The 16,650-nt window shown below is 35.1% G+C and overlaps 1 protein-coding gene across 5 annotated transcripts; it reads left to right on the plus strand.

The window, feature by feature from the left end:
* Positions 1–129: 129 nt before the first annotated feature.
* Positions 130–14,958, plus strand: LOC114723096 (pre-mRNA-splicing factor ATP-dependent RNA helicase DEAH1). Of its 5 annotated transcripts, none has more exons than XM_028909240.1 (29): positions 130–263; positions 515–658; positions 1,126–1,230; positions 1,361–1,491; positions 1,680–1,868; positions 1,984–2,055; positions 2,867–2,953; positions 3,420–3,453; positions 3,575–3,629; positions 4,955–5,014; positions 5,181–5,252; positions 5,732–5,795; positions 6,568–6,647; positions 6,875–6,942; positions 7,049–7,106; positions 7,316–7,373; positions 7,449–7,514; positions 7,853–7,921; positions 8,899–8,988; positions 9,382–9,468; positions 9,681–9,796; positions 9,880–9,946; positions 10,279–11,319; positions 11,442–11,504; positions 11,863–11,986; positions 12,057–12,157; positions 13,663–13,725; positions 13,819–13,891; positions 14,518–14,958. In XM_028909240.1, the coding sequence occupies exons 3-29, from the start codon at positions 1,131–1,133 to the stop codon at positions 14,556–14,558; spliced, it is 3,129 nt and encodes a 1,042-aa protein (XP_028765073.1). In that variant the 5' UTR covers positions 130–263; positions 515–658; positions 1,126–1,130; the 3' UTR covers positions 14,559–14,958. The 5 variants fall into 5 exon arrangements, with proteins under 5 accessions (XP_028765073.1, XP_028765074.1, XP_028765076.1 ...); XM_028909241.1 differs by having other exon boundaries at positions 515–610; XM_028909243.1 differs by lacking the exon at positions 515–658 and having other exon boundaries at positions 130–262.
* The last annotated feature ends 1,692 nt before the right edge of the window (positions 14,959–16,650 follow it).

The raw sequence follows: 16,650 nt of genomic DNA on the forward strand, positions 1-16,650 counted from the left end.
TCATTTTTTTTTTTTTTGAGCTGAATGCATGTGCTGCATTTTAGAATAGCATTTTTAACCACACTTTTTTGGAGGCAAAATGGGCTTAAAGCCTAAGAAATTTTTGTTACCCCAAGGCCCAAAGACAATTTGAACCCATTGTCGAGCCTTCACTCTGCGGCCAGCGAGAACCAGGGTGCGTGGCCGGCGTAAGGCGAACGAACGGCGGTTGACGGAGTCGGCGCGGGGAACTCGTCCTTAGTAGCGGCGTCGTCATTTGAAGGGTGGGTGTTTTCTTCTCCACGTTATCTGTAATGTCGTTGGTAGGGGATCTGCGTTCTATGGAGCAGATATTTCCCTGAGCGTTTGTTCCCTGATAAATTTGCCATGATGGGTTTGCTTTGATCATAGGTTACAAAATAACTGAAAATTTTAATTATTTTAGTAATAAGTGATTGTCCCAAGATTAGAAGAATACGCACGTCTCCTAACCGACTTCTTTTGTATCTCGGTTCCCCTCCCTCCTCCTCCGAAGTTGCCTTTTGCACCGCAAAACACCTAGAGGCTCGACAGTGACAGTGACGCAAGAATCAATACAGCTTTGTCTTCTGCATCCCATTGGGAGTTCTGAGTACTGAATCTTTGTTTTCTCTTTTACTTGTCTAATCATCCGAGAAAGGTGCGCAAAGTTTATTTTTGCTTTAGAGACTTGGGATTTTGCGCTTGTTTTAGAACTCTGAAGGTTAGAAGCATTCAAAATATAGCTCATATCAGCCAAGCTTGATTGCGTCGGGTTCTTATTCCATTTTTAATATTTTCAGTCCTATGAACCTTCGAAAGACTTGCATTCATTTACGACGCATTGTTTCCTTTTTATCGCAATCAGTTACTGCACCCATGTATTTAAACAAGCACTTTTTTCGCACCTTTAACTTGGATAATCTTACTGTGTCTGCCTTTCGTCTCTGACATTTGCACCTCTTGCGAAGATCTCATATCTGTTGCTTTGTTTATTTTAATGTGCAACTTTTGATTAACCTTTTTATCACTGACGGGTATTTTGCATTATAAAGCCGCTCCTTTAGTTTTTCTTGACCTTTCAATTTATTTAAGTCTTATTTCTGGTCTTTTATGCACTGCATGCAGCGGAGATGGGGAATGATGACAGCTTGAACGCATGGGTATCGGACCAGCTCATGTCACTACTGGGATATTCTCAGCCCACTATTATACAATACGTTATTGGACTATGTAATTCATACCAAACCACTTTCCATACTTTTAATTTCTTCTATATTATCTCTAAAACTCTTTTTGGAAAATGTATATTTTGCCTGGGTCTCATGTGAAATATTTTGGAAATATATTATTGTGGTTGCAGCAAAGCAAGCTACTTCACCAGCTGATGTAGTGGGCAAATTGGTTGAGTTTGGATGCTCATCAACGGGTGAGACTCGTGCATTTGCTGAAGAGATTTTTGCAAGAGTTCCTCGCAGATCATCTGGTTTAAATGTTAGTTGTTTTAGCTGTGATCTGGTTTAAATGTTAGTTGTTTTATCTGTGATCTGGTTTAAATGTTAGTTGTGGCGCAGCGATCAGATAGTTATACATATAGATTTACCATCATAATATCTTTTATCCTTTAAAACTGACATCTCATATCTTTGTTGCTTTGCTATGCTGCTTGTATTATATGCCAGATTTATCAGAAACAAGAGAGAGAAGCTGCAATGCTGGTTAGAAAGCAAAAGACTTACTCAATTTTGGATGCTGATGATGACGAGGAAGATGAATCTTCCATGCGAACTGCTTCTGAGTCCAGAAAGACTGAAGGTCGGAAAAAACGGTTCAGGAAAAAAAATGAAGTGGACAATGATGAAGATGATGAGGCAAAGTTCTTGTGACCTAAAATTTTACTTTCATTTTCTTTTGTCATGGGAAGCTGCCAATTAATGGCTCTTCTTAGAGCATTTGACTTTGTTTTGACGAAATGGAAACCTGCAGGTGATTGCAAGGGAGGAAAAGGAGAGACAAGTGAAGAGGCGAATTTCACCAGATGCAGATGATGGTTCAGAGGTACTTTTTTGTGTGTATAGATGTGTGTTAATGCACTAAATAGCTTTCTAGATAATATGTATGAGATATATATGCTAGTTTCTACTTATTATAATTTGTGCAATCAGTTGGATTTATGTGTATGCTCAAAATTGGATTTTGCTCAATGTGTATGCTCAAAATTGGATTTTGCTTAAGGTCTATAATTAATGGATTCAACTTTGCATTCATCTCAGCTGTTCTCCCATTGGTTAACTAGACCCCTTGCTAGGTGATACTTTGATCCATACGTGCAATAATGCTGGTGAGACTATTATTGTCGTTCAGAAATACGAGTTAGGGAGGCTTGGTCTTGTTGTTTATTCTCGCCATGTCCCTTGTTGAGATGTTGTTTTCTCATGTGATGCCTTAATACATAAGTTTTAGATGAACGTTATCCTAATCTAATGTTGATGTAGTATCAGAGGAAGAAATTTATTATATTATCTTTTTTTAGTTAATCACTTATAATTAGTAATATAGAGTTTGTAATTGACGGGGATCCTTTTGGGTTTGTTTTATGATTAACATGGGCCTGAAGAAATGTAATCCCTTAGTAGCATCTTCACAGGTTGAGGTCTATTATTCCATTTGGTTGTTGTTAGGTTCTCTTGTTTTGGATTTCTTTGCATTCTACCATTAATATCACTCCTGATTAACATATTATTTTAAGTATTTTATAGCACAGTCATAGTTTTTGTTTTTTCTTGTTTGGATTCCTTCGACATTAAACAGTCACATGTTTTCCTTATCTGTCATCGTCTTTTGTGATTGCTTGTTCATGTGGAAACAGTCAGAAGAAGAAAGGTTACGTGACCAAAAAGAAAGGGAGGAATTGGAGCAACACATAAGAGAACGAGATGCAGCAGGGACACGGAAGGTACTTGTGTATATTCAAGCTACTTTTTCTCTTCCTCTTGCTTCAATTGCTGGTGTCTGGTCTGCTTAGAGTTCATTTTTTCCTAATCTGTGTTATTTTGGATGGAGGCTGTAAAATTATCATTTTATGGAGTCAAACAACATTAATGATCTTGTTCTTTGTTGAGAAGGATATGAATAAGTTGGTGTCTGAGTTACTGGCTACATGAATTGACTTTGGCTACTAAGGCCTTACTTTTGGTCCCCCACCCCCCCAAAGTTGTTGCGCCTATTATGTTTTGTCAAGTTAATTTTTAAGAAAAAAACATTATATTATACGATTTTATGTGTATGATTAATTTGGCTTGGATCTGACTCAGAAACTAGCCGTGTTAGTGCAGAAAATTTTCTTGGTTCAGCTATTACCAGGCCTTGGCTTTCTTAATTCTCTGTTTCATATCTTCATCTTTTTTCTCTTTTCCTTGCAGTTAACTGAGCAAAAATTAACACGAAAGGAGGAAGGTATAGGCATTTCTGTATCACTTTATTTCCATACCTAAAGTATGCACGTAAGCTTGCATTCATATTTATGTGAATTTGTATGTTGGTTTTTTTGAGCTTTCCTCATTCTTTCTTGCAACAGAGGAGGCAAAACGAAGAGCTAATGCTGCAGAGCAGAATGGTATTCAAAGTCTAAGGTTTGTTGTATACTTTTTTATTTCATTGTTGATGTGCTACGTGTTTTATTTATATACTCGGGAAGTCTTCGTTTTATAGCTGTACTGGTCAATGCCTTGGTAGTTGATGGCCCAGGTCTTTGGAAAAATGCGTTCCTTTTATATAAGCCATCTAGTCTGTAATTTCTCTTGTATTTCTGAAATTTTCTTTAATGATAAAAGCATCTCAGATGGTGTAAAGAAGTTTTTTAAGTAGGCCCTTGTTCATTAGAGGTTAGGTTAATCTGCAATTTTTCATGAGCATGTAGAGAGACAGTTGGGAACATTCTCAATAGGCCCTTTTCCTTAAAACATGCTCACATTATACTGCATCGAATTTACTATTATATTTCTATTGAGAATGTTCAGTTATACTACCCTGTGCTTCATACCCCTTAGAATTCCAATTTGGATCCCCTCAACTGAGGCACATTAACCATCGTATTATGATCCAATGGTGTTGAAGTAAAGACCTTGGTTTATCTTTCGACCAAAAAAAAAAAAAACAAAAAACAAAAAACAAAACAGGCATGTAACTCTCCCTGAACGCCACTAGTTCACAATCTGATGGTTAATATCCTTTAATTAAGGCTTATTTGAAGAAATATCGATTAAGGGAATCCAAATCCCAAAATTCCTTTCATTAAAGAAGGGAAGAGGGAAAATCTAAGGAATTTCTCCTCAATGTGGTTTATTTTTCCCTTGAATTAAAGGGGTAGGCATTAACGGCTTAAAATTACGAGCGGAATTGAACCGGTAGCCTCCCACTTATAGAGGAGTATCCATGCCGCTAGGCTACAAGGCCTTCAACATTAATATCTAGTTATCTGTCAATGGAAATTCCTTAGTTGAGTGATTTTGTGGTATTCATGATAGTTATTCTTATCCTTCAAATAGCAATGACTCCTTCAATAAACCATTCTACCTTGTATTGTATACACGCAATGGCAAGGACTAGAGAACATCACTATCCATCCCAATAAAAGGAGATTGAAAGATAATAAAGGAGGATGATAAATGAAATGGACAATCAAGCTGCACCTTAGACTTATCTTGAGCATCATTTTTCAAAAAATCATGTTATAGATTTTCTCTTTCTTATGAAACACCCTTATTTATGCATAAACCAGCTTTTTTTTTTAATGGATTTTTACATGTGATTTCTTACTGGCTCATACATATTCGAATTTGCAAAATCTGCTGTCTATATTCTTTGTCATACACGGAATAAATTTTTGATTGCTTATGAAAGGGGCCAAAGTTAAGAAATATTTCGTGACACTTCCTGTTTTATGCTCTTGGTTCAGAAAGGTTTCAAGGCAAGAATACTTGAAGAAAAGGGAGCAAAAGAAGTTAGATGAACTGAGGTATGGTCCTGCTCCATTGTCTTATTTCTTGGTAGTTCTAGATTTTTCAGTCTCCACAGTGGAATAATCGATTGTTGGCTTTTCTAAGTAAACTGCTTTATATGCTATAATTGAGTTATTTTCTATGATTGGATACGTCTTTACAATATAACATGTTTTGTCTCAGAGATGATATAGAAGATGAGCAATATCTATTTGAAGGGGTGAAGCTTACAGAAGCAGAATACCGTGAGTTCAGGTAATCTATCTCTTCATTAAGGTTTTCTGGCTCAATTTTTTTTTATTGGTTACTGAGAGGCGATTTTTTCCCCTTTTGAAAGGTAACATGTGGTCTGGACATCACTCTTTCGTCAATTTTTTTTTTTTTTTGCCAATGTTAACAACTGATTGATAGCTTAAGATATTCAGAGAAAATGTGAGAATGAGTTTCTTGTCATCATTGTACAAGAAAACGTTTGTCACTTTGCACGTGCTCTTTTTTCCTTCAAACAAGTTTAGGCCATGTGCCATATCTACGTCACCAAGTAACTAGCTCCTTTATGCTCATATGAAGTTGCATGTTCAACTTGTTTGTTTAGGATTTGCACTTGCATTTGTTGTATTCTGCTTATGCATGTAAAGATTATACCCCCCCCCCAAAAAAAAGTAGGAGTGCTTGCAAATATGTGCTCTATTGTCTTGAATTTAGGAAAAGTCTCAGTTCGTTCTTGTTCCCAGGTACAAGAAAGAGATATATGATCTCATAAAGAAGCGGTCGATGGAGGAAGATGATGTGAATGAGGTAATAATAAGTTTATAACTTTGTAAGTCTCAATTGGCAGGTCAAATTTCAGCTATTTATTCATTGTTAATGTTTACTGAAATATAACTTCTGAATTTCAAACTGTTTTACAATTATTTTCTTTTCGTTTGGCTTTGCGAATGCTTTCTATTGACTAGAATTAAGTAATGCTAAGACTATTTCATCAGTTGAGTTTAACTTCTTGGCAGGATCGTCATCATATATGTGGAATTTTGAATCCAAAATAATGTATAATTGCCATTCTTCTTGCAAATTGTACTCTTTTTTTTTTTTTTTTTTAAAATTGTGTTCTTACAAAATTTTATCTCCCTTGTGAAGCATTGCACGGGGTAAAATCTAGTGTCCCCCCCCCGGGGGGGTCTTTTGATATTCTCAAAACTGGATCTAGATGGTCTTGCCTTCATGGTGTCATTTTTTGCGTAGAGGTGTTTGAGTTAATTACAAAGGTTACTTCAAGGTGACTGAAAGTAGATTATGAATTGTTCAGAGGGAAGAATTGATATTGTCATATTGGTACTGGTAGGCTGGAGCATCAGTTTACGAATTACAAATTTCACTTGGTCATACTACCTTATTATTTATCGAAGTTAGGGAGGAAAAGCAATTCATGAAATATGTAAATCTGCAGTCCTTGTAAACGAATTTTGATGAGTGAAGATTGGAATATCTGTATACTTCGTATTGTTACTTGTAAACTTAAAGTTGTTTTTATGACCTCATTAAACTCACCCATGTCCTTCTGGGAGTGCAGTATAGGATGCCTGAAGCTTATGATCAGGAAGGGGTTGTTGATCAAGAAAAGAGATTTGCTGTGGCTCTGCAGCGCTACAGGTTAATTTTGCCTCTCATTAGGATAGGTATTGGTGTTTCAGTTTAACTTATGACCGTGATTTCAAATTCTAAGAAATATGGAAAAGGATAGATTGATATCTCAATTACAGTTTTACCATATTAATCAGAAACTATAATGTCCCGTATTTCCTCAGATTTTCTTTTGACGTGATCTGACATGGATTAAATTTCTAACAGTACCTAATCTTTCATTTTATCATTTATAGGGATCCAAATGCTGAGGAGAAAATGAACCCATTTGCTGAACAAGAAGCATGGGAGGAGCATCAAATTGGTATATTTTTCCTGATGCTTTATCATATTTTGCTGTGTACTCCAAATAAGTTTTCAGTTAATTTTTTTATATCATTCTGTACATGCATCTAATTTGTGTTTTTCAGGGAAGGCAACGTTGAAGTTTGGTTCTAAAAATAAAAAACAAGCATCTGATGACTATCAGTAAGTTGATTATATAGATTTATTTTGATAGTAGTTTTATTTTAGAGATTATATAGTAATTTGCTGCACTTGCTCATTGGATGGAATTTTAGTATATACTTCCAATTCCAATGTTAATGATATGAATGTGTGGTAATCATGTGATTGATTGGATCACTCCTTATTTGATTGTGCAAAACTACAGATGAGCAATTGTATTTTATGTTCAGGTTTGTGTTTGAGGACCAGATAGATTTTATCAAAGCATCAGTGATGGATGGAGATGAGGTATGTCAATCACTAGTTGATGCATGCTATATTCTGCGTAATTATTCTTGTGTTTGAGACGGTTTCTCTTTGCAGTTTGATAATGAGATGACAGATTCACTTGAAAAGTCCAAGGCCAAGACAGCGTCAGAGGCACTTCAGGTAGTATTCTATTAGTGACATTGAGAAGTTTTGAAAGCTTGGGCCGGCATTTTTCTCCTTTGATACCAGTATGCCCCAAAGAATCCCAATGCATTAGTTTCAGCTACTGACCATCTTAAGCAAAAAATTTTAGGAGTGGATATTGGAAAGTCCACAAATTTAATATTCTTTGTATCTTATGTCAACTGGAAAGATTGAGTGATGAAATAATCTCATTGATCATGTAAAAATTGGGATGTTTGCCATTTACATATCAAATTTCTAAGCTGGGTTAATAGAAAAACATCAGCCTGCAATCTTATGGGCAGTTTCCTCACTCGTAATTGTCTTTTATTCAGGAAGACAGGAAAGCATTACCCATCTATGCATTTCGGGATGACTTGATCCAAGCTGTTCATGAACACCAGGCATGGCTTATTTTCACTCTTTTTTAATTCCTTTTCTTTTCATATTTCCTTATCCACTCTACTACTAGATAGAGTATGACTCAGATCTCTTATTCATTGTAAAAACATGTGCTAAATTTCTTTTTTTTTTTTTTACTAAAATTTTTAATTCCTTTTCTGAGTTGTTGGATATGAAGGTATTTTAGTTAAGAGAAAAATATGCATTTATGTTAATGGAGGGTATTTGAATAAAATGGCTTTTAAATTGGACTGAAGTATAGCAGAACTTTTGGTTTCAAGAAAAGGGAGCAATATATTTTAAAAATGGGTGTTCATGTGATTTTAGTGAAGCACAAAGGATGTTTTAAGTGTAGATGCCGATGAATACATATATATGTGTATATATATTGTATTATTTAGGGTTATTGGTACAAAAAATATGCAATTCTCCTAACAAGCACAAGCATAACATCAGGGATATACAGGACAGAAAAGGATCCTGGAGATATTTGACCATTTACATAATATTACCTCGAATCCTTAATATAAGTCCGAGTTGATTAATTTGTGGAGATTAAGGAAGCTAAATAAATTCTTTAAAGTATTTATGTTTTTCTTTTTTCTCCAAACTAATTTGCCTAACTTATAAACCGATGTATAATTTTATAATACATATAAGTATTTTAAAAAGATCATGTAGCATGTTATAATTAAGTAATTTTTTAACTTTCTTAATCTCTTCAAATTAGTTAACTGGATCTTATATTAAAGACCGGAAGTAGTATTAATTATTCAGATTTCCCACAGATTTGTGTAATTTATTCTACAAATTAAGAAACCCTGGATTTTATGGCTTTTTTTTTCAAGGGATTAGTTTAATTTTGTTCTCCTAGTTTGCACTTCGTTTGTGTCACCTGTGAACATTATTGTATTCTTTTCTTCCACAGTACTTGCAATGTATGATCTGACAAAGAACCATGATTAACTCCTTTGAATAGGTACTTGTGATCGTTGGTGAAACTGGTTCTGGAAAGACTACCCAGATACCTCAGTATCTTCATGAAGCTGGGTACACAAAGCATGGGAAGGTATCATTTCATTATTTACTTAGTTTGTAACGTGCTAAAATTCATTGGTGGGCTTTCTGTGATGTTTTAGTAGCAATTTTTATTGTGTGCAAACTGTTTTAGCATTATGTGGTTGTCACTCGCTTGTAAACTTGTATTTTGTTGTTTATGTCGTGTTTGTCAACTTTTGTTTGTAAATTTGGGAACAATTAGCTGCCTGTATATTTTATGATGATGAGTGTCATAAGATTATTTTAATTGTATCATTCAATGTTTAATAATGCAAATTGTAGCAACTTCTGCTCTCCTTCCTAAGTTATTGCAACCTTTTTTAGGTGTTGGTAGAATTAAATGGAGTTCTGCTGTTTCTGCTGGTTTTATTAAAGCTTGCTAACTTGTTTAGCTTTTTAACAGATTGCATGTACTCAGCCTCGACGTGTTGCTGCTATGAGTGTTGCTGCTCGAGTCTCTCAGGAGATGGGTGTGAAGTTAGGACATGAGGTAGGATCCCTTCATCATTACAATTGGTAACTATTTTAATAGAACATTTGCTGTTGTAAGGGTTACTTGTGACTCATGTTTGGGTCGCGGAGCTAATGTTTGCGGTCATCTGGGAGAAACAACCATGTCTTTAAGAATTTTTTATTTATTTATAAACTGTCGATGTCTTCATTGTGCAAGCTTTCATTATTCGATTGCTTTAATCTTTGAAGGTTGGTTACTCCATTCGTTTTGAGGACTGCACCTCTGAGAAGACTATTCTTAAATATATGACAGATGGAATGCTATTGAGAGAATTTCTTGGTGAACCTGATCTAAACAGCTACAGGTGAGCTTGTACTTTCGAGTTGGGTCCTGATTCAGTTGATGCAGTACAATTTTTCTCAAATTTTGTTCGTGAAATGTTTGCAGTGTTGTGATGGTGGATGAGGCTCATGAAAGAACACTATCAACTGATATTTTGTTTGGATTGGTAAAGGTGAGCAGAAATTATTTTCTGGATCCAAAATATAATGTCTTTTATCATTCTAGTGGGTGAGTGGACAATTGGGTGGGTTTTTTCCTGAACAATGAGCATCCCAACTCATTTTCATGCGAGTTGAAGCATATAACTGCTTACATTTATTATCTTCGTTATGTATAACAAATCTGTTATAATCAGACTTTTGCAATGATTTGCCCAGCTATGTTTGGGACAGTGCTGGCATGTAGTTTTTTGTGCGATTGTTGTGCTATGATTCTTATGTGGATGCCTTCCTCTTTATAACCCATCAGAGCAAGATACTTATGTTCTCTGTTTTTATTGCCTAGGATATTGCTCGTTTTCGGCCTGATCTTAAGTTGCTGATTTCAAGTGCCACACTAGATGCAGAGAAGTTCAGTGATTATTTCGATTCTGCTCCCATATTCAAAATTCCTGGGAGAAGATATCCTGTTGAAATACACTATACCAAGGCACCAGAAGCTGACTATTTAGATGCTGCTATTGTAACAGCTCTCCAAATCCATGTAACTCAACCTCCTGGAGACATACTCGTGTTCTTAACTGGTCAAGAAGAAATTGAAACAGCTGAAGAGATCATGAAGCATCGAACTAGAGGTCTGGGGACTAAAATTGCTGAGCTAATTATCTGTCCTATATACGCAAACCTACCAACTGAGCTGCAAGCTAAGATATTTGAACCAACTCCTGAAGGAGCACGGAAGGTAGTCCTTGCTACTAATATCGCCGAAACATCATTGACAATTGATGGGATCAAGTACGTTATTGATCCTGGGTTCTGTAAGATGAAAAGTTATAATCCAAGAACAGGAATGGAATCTTTGTTGATAACGCCAATTTCAAAAGCCTCAGCAAATCAAAGAGCTGGTCGCTCTGGAAGAACAGGCCCTGGAAAGTGCTTTCGGTTGTATACTGCATACAATTATTACCATGATTTAGATGACAACACTGTACCAGAAATACAACGGACTAATCTTGCAAATGTAGTTCTGACTTTGAAAAGCCTTGGGATTCATGACTTACTGCACTTTGATTTTATGGATCCTCCACCTGCTGAGGCTTTATTGAAAGCACTGGAGCTTCTATTTGCATTAAGCGCATTGAATAAGCTTGGTGAGTTAACAAAGGTAGGTAGGAGGATGGCAGAGTTTCCCGTTGACCCCATGTTATCTAAAATGATAGTGGCTTCAGACAAGTACAAGTGTTCAGAGGAGATCATTTCTATTGCCGCTATGCTCTCTATTGGGAACTCAGTATTTTACCGTCCAAAGGATAAACAAGTACACGCAGATAATGCACGGCTGAATTTCCACACTGGAAATGTTGGAGATCATATTGCACTACTAAAGGTTTAATTATTTGAGAATTAGCCCCTTGACTGTTTCCATAGTTAGACGCCTAATTTTAACTGCTTAGGCATTTGGTTTTACCTTATGTTTATGTTCATTTATTGGAAAGCTTTTCTGTTCAGGTATACAATTCATGGAAGGAGACCAATTATTCGACACAGTGGTGTTACGAAAATTATATACAGGTACTTCACATCAATTTGCAAGTTAGCTTGTTACATCTATATTTAGTGGAAATATGTATGGATTTAGCTTGGCCAAATATTTGATGTTGGTGATCTCATATTCAATGCCAAAATAAGCATCCGTAGTTCAACCAACCAAAAAAAAAAAAAAAGCAGCAGTAGATCGTAATCCTATTGGAGCATGTTTTATGGACATAATTAATTGGATACTAGTATCTTTAGTGCTGCCAATGTATAAGGTTTCCTGCACAAGCAATGTAATTGGTGATCGCACTATCACAGATGCTGTTACCTGTCTTCTTTGCTTGATTTGGAATGTTGATGAATTTTTCTTTTATGAATTTTTTCTGATGTGCAGGTGAGGAGTATGAAACGGGCTAGGGATATCCGAGATCAACTTGCAGGCCTTCTGGAGAGGGTTGAAATTGAACCAACTTCAAATGAAGGTGATCTGGATGCCATTAAAAAATCTATAACATCTGGTAAGCTAACAATAGTAGTACTTATGCACTCTTTTTCTTAGCCTGCTTAATCTAACTTTAATCTCTGCAGGCTTTTTCCCACATTCCGCGAGGCTGCAAAAGAATGGATCTTATCGGACAGTGAAACATCCGCAGACTGTTCATATACATCCTAGTTCTGGACTGTCTCAGGTACTTAACAGCTGTAAGCTGTCGATGACTCACATTATCTGTTTCTCCAATGAATTGTTTCCTTCCTTCTGCAATAATTTGGAAAAAATTTTGCGTGGAAGATTTCTTGTGAACTAAGCGGGTCGAGTGCAAGACAAACTAAAATGTAAACCCTGAAAGTGGCCTCAGTGCAATTTCAATAGAAATTTTACTTCTATAACAAGTTATTAAATCTATTATCATGCAGATTATCTGATAACTCTTACATAGCTAATTAATATTGTCACTAAGCTATTAAAAACTGGACTGTTCAACGCACTAATTCTAGGTTTAATGGTCAGACTATGGTTGAAACAATGGTATTAAGGCTCCGTTTGGGTGACACCCCATGGTTTGGGACCCAAACATGGTTTGGGTGATAAGTCACCCAAACACCCACTGGTTTTGGGCAAACCGTGGTTTTGGGTCAAAACCATGGTTTTGACTCCAAAACCATGGTTTTGGAAAAAGCAGAAATTTTTTACTTTTGGAGAGAAAAAGGAGAGTGTGAGAGCCTATATGATATGTATCTTGTTATTTTTTTATAAACATATTTTTTTATAAACATATTTAATCTTATATTTTATAAATATATATACATATTAATTATTTATTAATTATATTATCTTATGTATTATTATTATGTTGGTAAAAATATATTATTAATAATTTTATTCCTTCAAATTAAAATATATCATAAAATCTATTTTTCTGTAATTATCATATTAACTTATGTCTTTTTTTTTAGTAATTTGTATATATAAAAAGTGCTTCTGATAACAACTATCCAAACACTCTCACTTCTCAGAATCACTTTTTTACAAAATCTATTCTTCACAGAATCTATTCTCCTCAGAATCTATTCTCCAGAATCACTTTTTCAAACCACGGTTTGATTTCATCCAAACACACCCTAAATTGGTATACTTTACCACTGAGCACTTGGATCAACTGATAAGAGTTGTTCCAGTTTAACCAAAAGTCACGGGTTCAATCTTTTGGAAACGCAGCGGTGTAGGTGGTAGCATCGCTACCTATATGGGTCCTACCATGGCCAATCTGGATTAGCCTGTAATTCCTTGAGTGGTTGGCCAGGATACCAAGTGAATACACACAAAAAAAAAAGGTATATTTTTTTCTTTTTTTATTTTATTTTACATATGAAAATATTATAATATTCCAACAACTAAGTACCTTGTAAGTTCCGTTATTGATGAAGGTTAATCAGCATTAAAATCACTTTGTTAAGATGTTTGCATCGCAATCTTGCCTAATCGATGCTTGAGCTTGCTCATGTGGAACATTCCTGAGGACCTTGTTCTACTCAATTTGAAGCTTCCTTCAGCGACTATTTGAAACAATTGAAGAATCTTTTATGTTGCTTAGACATGGACATGCAAAACACAAAGTTAGGACTGCTATGTTCTTGTAACGAATATCTAACTGATACTCTTGTCTGATTGTCATTTATACCTTACATTTCAAAGGTGCTCCCAAGATGGGTTGTATATCATGAACTGGTTCTCACTACCAAGGAGTACATGAGACAGGTAACGCTAGCAGTTAATCAATTCATTGTTCTACTATGACAATTTTGACTCGATAATATTGATTAATAGCTGAAGCCACCTATTAAACTGCAGGTCACGGAACTAAAGCCTGAGTGGTTGGTGGAGATAGCGCCTCACTACTACCAGCTTAAGGATGTTGAAGATGGTATGCACTCTCATACACAATTCTGTTTTATTTCTGCAAAGAGTAATTATAGTTGTTGAGACCCTTTTGCAAAGAACATAGCCTTTAGCTCAGTTATGTGAATAAAATATCTTAAAAATTGATACTTCATTAGCATGCAACAAGCTGAGCAAGTTTGTGATGAGTGGTGACTGTTGTAGATGATGTTCCCTTACACTGTACTGGGGTCATTCCAATTCGGGTTTTATACGTTGCCAGTCTGGTCGTTGTAGTTGATACTGTTCCAGAAAGTTATCCCTTTTAACATTGAATCTCATCTAAAATAAAATTCTGCCCTTGTCCTAGAATGTGACGTCATAAAAGCTCGTTGCTTGACTGTTTGTAATAAAGCTTAAGATTTGAATTCAGTCATAGGTGGTAATTGTCCATCACAGCGGTCCATCTACAAGTCACAGAGCAATGAAATGTTGTGTTTTGGATTGTGCAGCCTGAAACGTTCATTTAATTGCAAATTGATGTTTGTGATGGACACTCATTATTTGTCTCTAATATGATGAATTAGTTTCCGTGTGGGAATTCGTTCAATCACCATATAACATATCAATGAGTTTTAGTTTATTTTAGCTGAACAAAATTATTTGTGGCAGCTACTTCCAAGAAAATGCCTCGGGGAACAGGACGAGCGTGATCGGACAGACAGCTGACAAATTTCTGCTGACTCGTTGGGAAGATTAATGAACATCATCAGGTGGATATGAAAACTGAGAAGTGTTCCTTACCGTCGGGACAAAGCAGTGTAAATAACATTTTGCAGGTTTAGAATAACAGTATTCACATTGTGTAAAAGAAAAAACAAAAATAACAGTGTCATTCTATATCTTTTAATTGATATTGTACAAGTACACCCCCGCTTGCGCCATTTCTTGACGGGGGTGTGCCTAGCGAGCTCAGGGGAGGTGGCTTTTGCCTTGTAGTTAGTTGTATGATGTGAAATATGGCCTTTCTTTTTGGGTTTTAGTTTCAATATGTAACTATGTAATCATAAAGTGTTGCTGAAATGGGTTTATTTATTCGACGAGGTTGTGTAAGTTCGTTGGATTTTGCAAATACTCCCTTCGGTCCTTGACGAGTTTTTAATCAGTTCATGTGATAAGAAAAATGGTTAAATGCTAGTTAAAGCCTTTTAATTGTCATAAAATTGAAGTAATTTTCAATGTTATTTCTATTGGTGTTGCTGAATCTTGTAATCATATTAATTTATACCCTTTCTTGTTCCTGCTGCAGCACAGGTTTTAATGAGAGCTTATATCAAAGAATACCTATTTAATGTTCCAATAAACTTATAGAAAGGACTAATCAAAGGCACAAGTGATGAGCAAAAATGAAGGGCATAAAGTGAGCAATCTCTGTTGGCTTAAAGGCTGCAAGATTACAATGTACATTAGAACCACCGGTAGATCAATAACTCTTAATAGCTAAGTTAGGCCACAATATGAGGGGGTGGTGGCTGGATAGATGGATGTGGATTTAAATGTTAGATTTAAAATCTTTTATTTGGACAGTATAAAAATTCAGACCAATAAAAATGACTTGTTCTATTCATATGACTTGTCAAAATCTTTGGGTACCATTGAAAAATGATGGTTGAAATTTGAAATCATTAGAGTAAATTAGTTGAAATTCTAAAGGAATTGTACTGAAAATTTTGCTTGGATTTTGATCAAATCCAAATTTTTGTGGATTCAAATATTAGATTTAGTCCAAATCCAAATAACCACTAATCCATACATAACACAGGTTTTTTTAATCCACAATCTCAAATTATAGGGGATGCGGGTGATGAAAAGATTAGCATACTTGATTGTATTTTTTTATTAAAAGATAATTTATTACAATTATAATATTAAAATATATATTTATATAACAACATAAAATTGAGTTTTAACAGCAAAGGAAAAGGAAGCTAATCAGAAAAATGCAGATTACTATAAGTTCATAATCAAAACTAAGAAACTTGCACAGATTCAAAACTATACGAAAATTAAAAACATGGTCACTACTTAATTGTACCATTTTTTTTATAAAAAAAAGTTTAGCTGAGTTTGGTTCTGAAACTCACTAAGTTCAGAGAGCGCTTACAAAGATACTTATAAATCGCCCACCAATAAAATCTTTATATCAATAGTAGTACTCGAACTCATGATCTTATGGGTTAGGAGGTGACTCCTTAATTAAACGGACTCTTGTTAGTTACTTAATTGTACTTAGCTATTCTTTTTTCAATATATGCTAGGTACAATTACTATTCCTTTAGTGTTGGCGTAAGCCCTTGACAAATTACTGTTTTGTAAATTGTCGCGTACACGTAATGGGGTCAACTTATTTTTATTTAAAAATTAGGCTCATTTTCTTTTGAAATTTTCTTTAAAATTGAATTATAGTTATGCAATTAAATAGACAAAGTTTTTTAATGATTACTATTTGAAATAAATATTGTATGGCAATTCAGCTTAAATGATATAATAAAACAGTTTCATACTGAAAGTGGGTGTGTTAATACTTAGTAGACCCCACCACCCATAATAATACTCATTTTAATTTAATTTCCATTCGTTCATTAGACAGACATTTATTGAGGCATCACATGGGCGAAATACATCAAGGGCACCAAAACATGCAACTTACAAGATCCTACTAAAACCAAATATTTCTCACAGACGCATCCCTGTTCTTGCAAAATACTTCATCCTCTCAAAAATAAAATACAGATAGCATTTTCT

Source organism: Neltuma alba, unplaced genomic scaffold (assembly GCF_004799145.2).
Source record: "Neltuma alba isolate B1F8T4 unplaced genomic scaffold, ASM479914v2 tig00012124_pilon, whole genome shotgun sequence".
NCBI classification, from domain to species: Eukaryota; Viridiplantae; Streptophyta; class Magnoliopsida; order Fabales; family Fabaceae; genus Neltuma; species Neltuma alba.

Bases quoted from the DNA above. Each gene is read 5' to 3' on its own strand.
- LOC114723096 (XM_028909240.1), top strand. From the start codon at position 1,131: ATGGGGAATGATGACAGCTTGAACGCATGGGTATCGGACCAGCTCATG. The intron at 1,231-1,360 runs GTAATTCATACC...TTGTGGTTGCAG, and splicing joins ACAATACGTTATTGGACTAT to CAAAGCAAGCTACTTCACCA. The intron at 5,015-5,180 runs GTATGGTCCTGC...GTTTTGTCTCAG, and splicing joins AAGAAGTTAGATGAACTGAG to AGATGATATAGAAGATGAGC.